This window comes from Chenopodium album, chromosome 2 (genome assembly GCF_948465745.1).
Source record: "Chenopodium album chromosome 2, dcCheAlbu1.1, whole genome shotgun sequence".
NCBI classification, from domain to species: Eukaryota; Viridiplantae; Streptophyta; class Magnoliopsida; order Caryophyllales; family Amaranthaceae; genus Chenopodium; species Chenopodium album.
Window position 1 is genome coordinate 83,926,021 of NC_137835.1, and position 12,933 is coordinate 83,938,953.

The 12,933-nt window shown below is 33.8% G+C and overlaps 1 protein-coding gene and 1 long non-coding RNA gene across 3 annotated transcripts; both read right to left on the reverse strand.

Moving 5' to 3' along the window:
- Positions 1 to 1,088: 1,088 nt before the first annotated feature.
- Positions 1,089 to 1,730, reverse strand: LOC145591093 (uncharacterized). The gene is made up of 2 exons (XR_014102244.1): positions 1,301 to 1,730; positions 1,089 to 1,197 (listed from the first exon to the last, which is right to left on the reverse strand). It is a non-coding gene; the product is annotated as an uncharacterized LOC145591093 (long non-coding RNA).
- A 4,667-nt stretch (positions 1,731 to 6,397) lies between these two features.
- On the reverse strand, positions 6,398 to 9,593 carry LOC145604342 (uncharacterized). Of its 2 annotated transcripts, XM_081660262.1 has the most exons (3): positions 9,448 to 9,593; positions 9,163 to 9,277; positions 6,398 to 8,988 (listed from the first exon to the last, which is right to left on the reverse strand). In XM_081660262.1, exon 3 carries the CDS (start codon positions 8,844 to 8,846, stop codon positions 6,534 to 6,536), a length of 2,313 nt encoding a protein of 770 aa, XP_081516388.1. In that variant the 5' UTR covers positions 8,847 to 8,988; positions 9,163 to 9,277; positions 9,448 to 9,593; the 3' UTR covers positions 6,398 to 6,533. The 2 variants fall into 2 exon arrangements, with proteins under 2 accessions (XP_081516388.1, XP_081516394.1); XM_081660268.1 differs by lacking the exon at positions 9,448 to 9,593 and having other exon boundaries at positions 9,163 to 9,431.
- Between the last annotated feature and the right edge of the window lie 3,340 nt (positions 9,594 to 12,933).

A 12,933-nucleotide genomic window follows, 5' to 3' on the forward strand; every position in this document is an offset into this window, starting at 1 on the left:
CAAAATGTTTTAACTGAAACTCACAACAATCCAGATTGACTGCAACCTTTAACTTTACACGATACAGAGTAACACAAAACATAAATCAAGCCAAATTGACTGAATATTTGCCATATCGTGCCTTTAATCAATTAATCTCTATAATTTTCGATCTATTTTGTGAACAACTTGAAAAATCAACTTGAAACCAAACACAAACACGACCCATTCATACAATCGTCAACTCTTGAGACGTACATACCTGCAGTCTCAGCAGAATTCTTTTTTGGACTGATATTGTTGTAGTTAGTATATGCAAGACTTAAACTCTGCAAGAAGTTACTGACATTGCAAGCCTGTCAATCTGTCATATCTTCCTATGATACATAATACATCTAACATAATGTTCTTGTACTTGATTATTATTGTGTGATTTAAATTTCCTTCACATTGTGAAACAAATTAATTGCTATGTAACGAAAAACAAATCATGTTTTCTGCTCTTTTTATATATGAACTTCCTGAAGAACATGACCCACATGTATCATTACTAGTAAAATTCACATGCAATTGATAACTTTCCTTGTATCATTCGAGCAATTTCTGTTTCAAATGCATGGAAGTTGCAAAATATTAAGTAGAAAAGTTAGAAAAAAACAGCTTATTTATTTCATATTATTTGTACAATATTAATAAATACATATTTTAGAAAAAGTAATGTAATATGCTAATTAATCAATAAATTATGTTTATATATTAAAAATTCGAAGGGCTTGTTTTGAAATGAAGAATGTATTACGAATTTTCTAAGATGGGTATGATAAATCAATCAATTTGTTAATGCTTTAATTTTACCTAACATACTACGGAGTACTATATAATATGTGTGCATAACCTTATAACATATGTACCTTGGTTTAAAATGCCTACTGTTTTATCATTGATAAAACAAAAACATGTGTTTTTAAATTAAAATCTGTAAAAAATACTTGAAATGATTTGCTTTCTTTTGCAAAATAATATGAAGTCAATCTCACAGCTGACAAATTAGATTAATTAAAAAAAAATAAAAATTGTCCACAATTAAAGCTACAAGATTCAAGTCCATATATAACAAACAAAGTAATTCTTATCGACTCTTAACACTTCTTGCAACAGCTCACCCTTTGACAGAAGATCAAATGTTCACATTTTCTTGAAACTCAAAACATACAAACCCTGAATAAAGATAAATAAATAAACAAAATAAATAAATTTCAAAGCCAAAAACATTATTGTTAATGCCTTTTTAGAATTATAAAATCACCAAATATATTCACACCTTAACTGAAGAAGATGAGAAGACCACACTTTGGACTTGAAAAAAGAATGAAACCACACTTTGATTAGTAAAGGAAGCATAAAACATTGATTTTATTAAAGAAACTCACTTTATATGTTTTGCTCGAAATAGCATGCATCTGCTAATGTTGCTAGTAAGGTTGTGTACATCTGAACCTTCTTAGAACCTGCCAGTGGTGTAGTAGTATGCACCATATGAAGATTAACCTACATGTGTATGTTGAGGGGAATGAAGCCTGGTCCGAAATCATTCATATTAAAAATATATATCAATAACTGAAAGACATCGAGCCAAACAACATTCCCCTCAACCATGATTCACAATAAGGAAAAGTTTGAGTTTGAGTTTGAGTTTGAGTTTGAGTGTGAGAGAGAAGTGGAATGAGAATGAGAATAAGAATAAGGTCTACTATTTGTTCCATGCATTATAATCTATCAATATTATTCAAGTTGTAAATTAAAGGTGTGAAGTCCATCCTCCCTTTATATGTAAGAATAAGTTCTTTTTTTTTTTTTTTTTATAAAAAATTTGTGACACGTGAAAATAAGTCCACTTTCTACAGCACCTCAAAAAATGCCTTGTTCACACGCAAAAGTATGTTATTTGATTTTTTTTATATATATATTTTAGTTGAAAATTTATGCAGGGAATTAATTTATCATTATTCTGACTTATTGTTGACATAATTAGTTAATTATTAATTAAATTACTAGTTTGACTTCATTTCTTTTGGTTGTCACTAAACGATAAGTTGGACTACTTCATTTGTAACATTTACATTACTAATAGTTAGGTAATTTGTACCCTTTTCCCACTAGCTACTCAATATAATTGGACGTGTAACAAAAAATAAAACCAGTTTTTCTGTATATTGGACCGGTATTCTACAAAAAAACTTGCGTGGACCTGGTCCACAATAATATTATTGTGGACCCGGGGTCTATACACACGCGACTGACATCTATACTTAGTATTTAAAAACTATAACCAAGGGAAACACATGTCTCTATCCTATTGCACTTCAAAATCTCTTTCTCTAACCTAAATGCCACATGTCCTCTTACACTATTAATTAATTTTTTATTACACTATATTTTTTTAATTCTTTCATTAAAATTATATGCTTCATCTTCTATATACACTTCATCTTCATCTCCCCTCTTCAATTCAACCTTTTGCTTTTCTCTCTTTAATTTTAACCTCTCCACCTTTATTTAATCCCCATTTTCAATTGCAATTCCAAAAATTAAATTTCTTAATCATATTTTTGATCACACATTATAACCATAATGACTTATTGATATTTCCTAATTCATCTTTCAATGCAATTTTTTATGAATAACCCGTGCATTGTACGGGTCAGAAGACTAGTTATATTGAATATAGTGACCATTATTTTTAACATAGTAACCTTTATTAAAACTACTACAACATTTAATAATATTGTGAACTTGAAATACGACGCTATTATCCTAGTGGCCTTTATTATTCATATTGATCAGTATATAAAATATTTCATTACAAAAATAACCACTTAGGCCTGTATATTACCAAAATGATTTTTATTTCAACATAGTGACCTTTTTTTTAATTATAGTGACCCTTTTTTTATTAATAAAAGAACCATACTTTCTCTAATGTTAGTGGTCCACAATAAATTAGTGTGAATCAGGTCCATTTAAAAATTTGTAGGTATTCTATGCACCCTTCAATTGAAAAATACTTATCGACGGAATAATTATAAGAAGCAATCTTTTCAAGAATGATAAAAAAGTAAAGGAAACAACTGTATTCAAACAAGAAAGTTTAGAAGGTTATTAAAAAAGATATTTTTGACATAAAGAAATAATTTATAATTTTGTATGAATTATTAAGAAGAACTTGTTTATTGTACGTATATATTAATATATTTATATTTTTTTTCCTGAATAGTACGTATTAATAATATGATAAATCATGGTTTAAAGAGCTGATATTCAATTCAATGTTACAATAAGTAAATTGGCCAATAATATAGACCTATTCATTAATATGTTTTTGTACCAAAACCAATTAGAGAGTGTCAATGATGATAAGAATTCCAATTTAGACTAAAGGTGTAGATTCCCTTTGTAGCAATATAATTGCAATCCATTCCAATTTAAAAAATATAACTCCTAATTATATAATTTACTACCCTATATTATAGTGTCACTATCATTGTTAAAATATTAATAGACCCTTTAATTCAATTTCAACAAAATGAGGTCTGCTTAATTGCTAATTTCAATTATCTTTTTACGGGCTATCAATCTTTTTTAAGGAGAAGAACCATGTATTTGGTAAAATTTAGGTCCTGTTCTCATTGATCAAACTGAGCTGAACTGAACTGAACCTATTAGAGTTGAACTGAACTGAAATGAATATTTTATAAGAGAAGGAAATCAAGAGCTGAACTGAATTGAACTGAACTTGTTAGAGCTGAGCTGAATTAAACTAAACTGAAAATAATCGCATGAGAACAAGCCCTTAATTTAGAGACCTTCCGCTTATTAATGACCAAATTTTATATAACCTTCTATTTCATAATCCATTTGCAGTCAAAGTATACTTCTACCTTAATTCCGTATTTCCATTCCAATTAATCAATTCAAAAATAGTAGTCATGCAAAAACTTCTATACAAAAGTTACATCATGGTATTGTACAATATACAACATATTTAGTCACTTGAATTTATTTAAATTTAATTAATTTGCATGTGCAAAGAGGTGATGAAGTTTATCATATATGACGTAAAATAATAAAATACACCTGTTATATACAAGTACAAGACTTACTTGATCGGTCGAGGAGGTAAGTTGTATGTCTTCATAGCTAAAAGGAATAAAGGATGAATGAAGAGCACAGAAGAATCCAATAATAATACAAATTAAGTATAATTTCAGACAAAAACACATGTCTTTATATTCAAAGTTAGACTAGTATACTTGTATAACATAACTAATAAATACATAAAGAAATTTTAAAAGCTATAATATCTACTGTTATTTTCCATTTTTTTTCCAGACTTTTATCCTGTAAGCCTTTTACCTCAAAAGGGCATTGAAAGGGTTAAGATTGGCATTTAAGCTTGGCATCAAATTAGCTCTCCATCTCTTTACTCTAGTGGGAAGTAAAAGATATATTCTTTTTATTGCAGAATCAAAATATTATATTAATTGACATTTTTCTTAACTTATTCATAAAACAAAGTTATGTCAAACCTTTCAAAAGTACTGTGAATTATTTCCTTTAATTTTTGTTGTGCTCATTTTTCTAGATTTTATTTCAAACCCACTAATCAAGATTTCAATGACATAAAATTTTTTGCTTAAAACAAACAAACAAATGATGATATTGCTCTATTTTATACAAAAGTCATGAGGTGAAACTGACCTAACTTGTTATTAAGTTCACCATTACTTCAATTCGGTTCCTCTAATTTCTAACAATAATAATTAATTTAATAGATTTGATTTAGAATTGTTACTCTTCTATAAATTGTTTTAAACAACCATGTTTCCTTTATAATGTCACCCGATATCAACTAGAAATCTCCCCTTTGCGAATAGAGACCTCCGTATACGATTTGGTAAAAATAGGTATATATGTTGTATACAATACTCGTTGTCTTTCGACAAGTTTAAACTAAAGTCCATTATAGTTCAAGTTGGAACTCACCTTGTGATTTTGAGGTCACAAGGTCGAGCCCCACCAATTACTTTTGCTTGGGAGTATAGAAATTTCCTTACCTCCCCCCTCGATCTACTCTCAAGTGTTGACTTGCGGAGCTGGACTGGTTTAACCTGTGAGAGGTGCCGGTTCAATAGAGTTTTTCATCTTACTTTAATAAATAAATAAATAAAAAATATATAGTTCAAGTTCATCCACCTCTTCTATAAAAACCTATATAGTAAGAAAACATAACACAATTTTACTTAATATGGAGTATGTTAAAGTAAGCTAAAATTCACTATCATCATTCTAAACCTTTCTTTGCTTGAGAGCGAGGGATAGCTCAAGTGGTTAGAGCATCCCTCCCGATTCCCGGAGATCTTGGGATCGATTCTCACCTCTGCCCTTGTGGCTCTCTAAAAACCAAAAAAAAAAAAAACCTTTCTTTGGTAGTGACACAAAAAATTACCTGTTAAATGATACTAGTGCACAGATGGTAACGGTGACCAAGTGTCACAATTTTAGTGTCAATTATCATCATTATTCCAAAGCCATTATTTTACAGCTTTGAAGCCCATACTTGCAGGGTAAATTGTAGCACAAGGGATAATACATTATTCATAGACAACTTTTACTAAGATCAGTAGAACATTTTACTTTGCTTTTGTTCAATTATAATTCCTAAAACATATATGTAATTAGGAAAAAAATTGACTTTAACACTAGTCAAGCATATTGAAAATGATTAATTATGTCTATAGTCTTTTGGCTTTTGATTTATAATATTGTAGGTTCTTACTTCTTAGACAAAAATGATGGTATGACTAATATGTAAATTATTGAGTTGGACTTAATTTTGTAAAGGTTTGGATTTGCATGGATTTGACCCAAATACAAATCCAAATGCTTGTATTATCCAAACAGGCCATTTGGCCCAAATAAGAATTTCAAATGAAATCCCCATATCCAAACAGGCCATAAGTACATTCGTGTATACAACATGTCAACATGACATAGAACAATAAGGTTATTTAGGCCATATAGACAAAGAAATAGCAAGTAAAAGAATTTGGTTTGGTTCGTCAAAAAAAAAGTCAAGCAAAAGTAGCTCGATATATAAAAAAACCTTCTTTGTAATTACTATTCAGTATATTCACAATCCCTACTTTGACTGGTTTTTTTTGTAATTTTATACGGAGTGATAAAACAGTCACGTGAAAACATGTTGAATTTGTCCATATACTTGTATATAATTTCAGAATACGAGATATCAACTTTTTACTATAATACTTGTTAAACTTATGTTACATGAATCGTGTTCAACTAAGAAATATAGCAACGAAACTTCTATGAACAAATCAATTAAAATTGCGAGAATTAGTTGCACTCAACTGGAACTCTTGTTGTATTAGAACTAATAACAGAGCCTGATACTGAAGTACAATGAACTCTTAATGCAACTACAGAAAAACATAGCAAGGAAAATAAAGATGATGAATCATCATGCATTTAATTATCTATATAGGAGCTGCACAGGTAGTTCTAAAATGTCCTGTTTGATTGCAACGGCTACAGTGCACAACTCGCTTCACTGGGCCAGCTCGGTCTTCAGCCCGGACACGCTTTTTCCTAGGACGTGGAGGTGGCCGAAGTGACTTAGGCGGGCTCAAGATGATGTCAGTACAACTATTGCTATTGTTATTGCCCTCATTCCACAGGGTCTTATCTGGAATAGGGTGAATGGTCTGGGAGTAAGCCTTTCTGTAAGTAGCTACTGTGAAGCAGCTCTCAGCAAACCGGTGAACATTCTGCCTACAAGAAAGTAAAGCCGCTACAGCATGAGCACACGGCAATCCATATGCCTGCCATCCATGACAAAGGCAACAACGATTTCTGATATCAACAATATTGGTCCCCTCATGGGATATAACTTCGAATTCAGCTTCATTAGCTCGGAGAACTTGGTAAGTCCGAGCTTGCTCTATGGCTTCTGCCACCTGTCTTTCTGCGTTTGGTACCAGTGTGCTTGCCCATTGCATACTTACCTCACGCCGTTCATTGAACAAAGTCATCAGCTGCCTTCTTATATTCTCCATCATCTGAACCATTGGGAGAGTAGAAGCTTCTAGAATCCATGGGCTCACTGATTCAGCCATACTAGCTGTTAAATGGCCAAATCTCGTCCCTTCAAAATATGCAGTAGCCCATAAGCGTGGTGGAAGCCGTCTGATCCAATAGGCTGCATCTGATGAAATTTCCTCAATCTCAAGAATTTTGGTCTCATACTCTATGACAGTAAGGGCCCGAGCAGCTTCCCAGAATAGATTGACGAGCATGGTGTTGTTAAACTCTTTACGAAAGCTTTCACTAAGATGTCGCATACAAAACCCATGGAATGCAGTGGGGAAATTTGCTTCCACCCCCTCAACTATACCCTTTTGCCTATCAGACAAGATGGTTAGCCTTGGCATATTCTCTGTATTCAACTCGAGCAAACTATGCAACTCAGAGAGGAACCACATCCAATTGTCATCAGTTTCCTCATCAATTACCCCAAAAGCTAAAGGGAATAGAGCTCCATCCCCATCATAACCAGCAGCCAGAAGTAAGGTCCCCAGGTATTTGCTCTTTAAGGCAATCCTATCAAGTCCAAGAAGGGGGCGACATCCATTGAGAAAACCATAAATTGATGCTTGAAACGACACAAACAGCCGGTGGAAAGAGTTATCCTCTGGATTGGGAAACACCGCTGCTATACTCCCTGGATTTGTTCGTTCAATCTGTTCAACATACTGAGGAAGGAGTCGATATCCCTCCTCGAATGATCCACGGACAGTAGCCATGATTCGTTCCTTCCCTCTCCAGGCTTGTTTGTATGATAAAGCAATTCCATGAACCCGATGGATCTCTTCCAATATTTCTTTTGGCTTGCAATTTGGATTCTCCCTAAGTTGCTGCTCCACGGAATGAGCAACCCATTCAACAGTGGCTTGTTGATGGCCAAGATGAGTTAAACCATCACATGTATGATAACTGTTAAGGGTTCGAATTGAGAATGTAGGAACACCAGGAAGCTTAGCAGCATGGATCCTCCAAGGGCATCCCTCGTTGACACATTTGGCAGTGAAGCGAGTTTTATCAGACTTGACAGTCTGAATTTCAAAATGAAGGGCGATGGCTGCATCTCTAAGTGCCCTACGACAGCTCTGCACATCAGGAAATTCCTGTCCCACATGCAATTCATGGTCAGGCGCTTGAACAACACACCGTGACTGCACAATAGGAGGCGCAGAGTAAATCATCTCAGGCACCCCAATTTCAAAATCTGAAGTAGGAGCGATGCTCATCTCTTGAGTATGGTTGCTATTCATCTCAAGGCTTTTATCATAATCATGGGTATCTGAAACATCTAAGTGATCTAACTTATGACTTTCATCTGTAGCACACAACTGATGACCCGGCTCCTCAAAACTCCCTTTGTCTACCACCTGTCCACTAGAACCTACATTTGATTCAGCCTCGTCTTCATGACTATATCCATCATCTTGATCATAATCACGAGTAACTAATTGAAGCGGACTCATATTATCCTCATCAATCTGGCTAATAGTCAAATGGTGGCTCTGCTCATGAGCTAATCCCAAATCATGCTCATTGTCATGTTGCACATCTAATTCAATCTCATGGTTCTCTTCTAAAGGTAAAGAATTCCCATGCCCTAAACCATGATTTTGACTAGAAATAAATTCATGGTTATTAAAAAATCCATATTCTTGTTTCACATTAGGAAAACCATGACTCGACCCAATAACCAAATCGCGGTCTTCCATGAGCCCACAACTAAATTGACTCACACCAAATAGAAATTAATCCTCCATATCACTCCCACTCCTATTTACTCAACAAGACTCATCAAGCAACAGTCAAGCAGTTCAGATATTCAGCTTCAGCAACAAGATTCCAGCAAACACACTGAAAACCCAATTACAAACAAGATTTCAACATTACATTTGATCTAAATGAACTAATAACAAAAATCAATCACAATCTTTGGAGCCCTATATATCATTAACTAATTAAGCATCAATTGGAGGAAAAATAATAGGAAAAATTGAAAAATCCATAGATGAATACCGAGCAAATTACCAGAAACAGCGAATTCTAGAAGCAGAAATTACAGAATCACCAAATTCTTGATCTGGGTATCTTCCAAATTGTAGAAAGATTCGAACTTTATAAAAAAACCCACCTCAGAAATCACCTGAAAAATCAAAACACAAACAGAATGAGACATTGATTAAACAAAAATTACAGATCTAGCAAACAAAATTGAAAAAAAAATAGGCACGAGAAGATAGAATAAGTTTAGAAAGAGAGAATCAAAATAGATTTTGGCGGGCACAAAAAAAAAATTGGGTAAAAAGACAGCACCTTATAGGAGGAGGGTAGAGGTAGGGAAGAGATAAATTTGCAGGGGCAAAAGGGTAGCTAAGAGTTGAGCAAGATTGTTGGCGATTCAAAGAGGATTTTTTTTAGGGTAATTGAATTATACATCAAAATTCATATAAAAAGGGGTATTTTTGGGTCATCCAACTACTTGCTCTGTTTTTGTTCTGTGCTTTCCCTTTACTACCCTCGTCAATTTCTGATATGATAGGGAATTTCTTTTTACTTTATTTTTTCTTTATTTTATTTTATACACTTGTTATTTTAATTTAATTTTGCTTCTATTAGGAGTTTAAGACTAAATTTGAAGGCTATAGTGCATGAAATTAAAGCAATTTCAGCATTTCAAAAAAAAAAAAAAAAAAAAAAAAAAAAAAAAAAAAGAGCAATTTCGGAGATTTTAAGAACTTGATATTGAAATTTTTTTAGATTATAGGAAGTGCATCCCAAGGTGAAATAATATTGTTTGGAACTATAAATAATCATTAGTCTGTCAAAGTATTGAGGTAGGCTTAATTATATATAAAATTATAAATGGCTAATTAACACTTTGTAGAAAAAATAGACAATTCCAACCACTCCAAGTGTCTCTTCAAGGCGTTGTGGGGTCCATGGAAAGCACCTCAACCTCTTTTTATTTGGTCCGAAAAAGTTGAAAATTGTCCAAAATTTAAGGTTATACTTATAATCCACACTTTAGGGCCAATTTTGAATTTTTACAAAATTAAAGAAGATGTGTCGGGTGTCTCTTAGGATCATATTTCGTATAAGTTGGTTTGGATATATAAAAGGTCTACCAATATGTTTATGAAGTCTTGAAAATGAGTTCGATTCAACTATATGGCATTTTAGGATTATGTTACAGTGGTAGTTAAGAACAATGTTTGTTTAAACTAAATTGGTATCACGAGTAGAGCTGTCAAAAATTGACCCGACCCGAAATACTGAATCAAACCCGATAATTAACCGACCCATTTGAACCCGAAAAAATGGTGACCCAAACCCGACCTAAAACCAACCTAAGACCCGAGTTGACCCGAGTATGTGAGACCCAAACCCGAACATGAACTGACCTGGAGATGACCGATCCAAATGTAATCCGTAAATTAATGACCTGAATCGAACCCGACTTGTACCGAAATTGACTCAAACTCGTTCAAAACCGTCAAAACCCGAATTCAACCCGACTTGTTACTAACCTGACCTGAATTCAACCCGACCTGTTCCAAACCCGACTCGAATTTAACCCAACCTGTTACAAACCCGACTTGTTATTGACCTGACCCAAATTCAACCCGACTTGTTATTGACCCGGTCCAAATTTTACCAGACCTATTACTAAACCGAACCGAAAATTCAACCCGATCTGTAACTAACCCGACTCGGAATCAACACGACTTGTTATTGACCCGACCTAAAATCAACCCAAATTGTTCCTGACCCCATTTCAAATCACCTTAAACGCAATTTAGACCACCTTATTATTGTTGATCAAAACATTTTGTCTAGGGAGACCAAGTCGGTCCAGGCCAGCAAAATAAAGGAGTATTATCCTCAAATTTCAGAGTTAAATAAAGTATATATTTGTTGTATGGTCAAAGGAGATAATTATCTTCCTAAATTACAAACTATAGTTCTCTAGTTTATTGCCATATATATTATAGTCAAAATAAATAATTAGCTTGATAAAAATGATAATTGTCTATTTATAGTGAGTTTAACCCGAATTTGACCTGACTTGGAAATGATCCAACCTGATTGTAACCTGCAAATTATTGATTAAAACATAACCCGACTTGACTCCGAGAATGACCCGACCTAGAAATAACCCAACCTGATTATAACCCACAAATTATTGACTTGAACTGAACCCGACTTGAACTCGAAAATAACACGACTTGAAAATGACCCGACCTGATTATAACCCGCAAATTATTGACTTGAATCGAACCGTACTCAACCCGAGAATGACCCGACCTGATCCTAACCAGAAAATTATCGACTTGAACCGAACTCGACTCGAACCCGAGAATTACCCTAACCCGTTTTATCCCGTGAAAACACGAATTAAACCCAACCTATTGTTCATCCGACCCGAATGTAACCCGACCCGTTATTAACCCGACCTAAAAGGCATTATATGACAACATATAAGGATCATATATGGTTCAAGCCTACCACAAACATTTATTGCCAATTTACCGATTTACAACTTGCACCGATTTCATTAATTCAAACCTACCACGAACATTTATGACAACATATAATGATCATATATGGTTCCAAACTGCATTATATGACCCCGAGATGTATATCCTTAAATCTCAAGCCTTTTCGACACTAGCCCCGAAACTTCCAAAATTTCTCAAAAAGCGTGGATATTAGCCTTCAATTTTGGAATTTTTTGACTTTTTTTCACCCGAAAATAAAAATTGCCGAAATTTTTAACATGGTCCCTAATACCTCCCGGGAGTTCAATTGGCTGGGTGGAACCATCCAATTTGCCTTTAAACGACCAATTTACCGGTTTACATCTTGCACCAATTTCATTAACTTAAGCCTACCACGAACATTTATAACAACAAATAATGACCATATATGGTTCCAAACAGCATTATATGACCCGAGATATATCATCTGGAATTTCAAGACTTTTCGATACCGGGCCCAAAAACCTCCAAAAGTTCTCAAAAAGTGTGGATATTAGCCTTCAATTTGGAATTTTTTGACTTTTTTTTGCCCAGAAATAAAAATTTCCGAAATGTTTACCATAGTCCCTAATACCCTCTATGAGTCCAATTGGTTGGGTGTAACCATCTAATTTTCCTTTAAACGACCAATTACTGATTTACAACTTAAACTGATTTCATTAATTCAAGTCTACCACGAACATTTATGACAATATATAATGATCATATATGGTTCCAAATAATATTATATGACTCCGAGATGTATCCCTTAAAATATCAAGCCTTTTCGACAGCGGGCCCTGAAACCTCCAAAATTTCTCAAAAAGCGTGGATAATAGCCTTCAATTTTTAAAATTTTTGACTTTTTTCGCCAGAAATAAAAATTGCCGAAATGTTTATCATGTTCCCTAATACCCTCTAGAAGTCCAATTGGGTGGGTGGAACCATCCAATTTGCCTTTAAACGACCAATTTATCGATTTACGGTTGGACCGATTTCATTAATTCAAGCCTACCACGATCATTTAAAACAATATATAATGATCATTTATGGTTTCTAACGGCATTATATGACCTCGAGATGTATCTCCTTAAATCTCATGCCTTTTCGACACTAGCCCCGAAACCTCCAAAATTTCTCAAAAAGCGTGGATAAGCCTTCAATTTTGGAATTTTTTGACTTTTTTTACCGGAAAATAAAAATTGTCGAAATGTTTACCATGGTCCCCAATATCCTCCGGGAGTCCAATTGGCTGGGTGGAACCATCCAATTTGCCTTTAAA

Bases quoted from the DNA above. Each gene is read 5' to 3' on its own strand.
- LOC145604342 (XM_081660262.1), bottom strand. From the start codon at position 8,846: ATGGAAGACCGCGATTTGGTTATTGGGTCGAGTCATGGTTTTCCTAAT.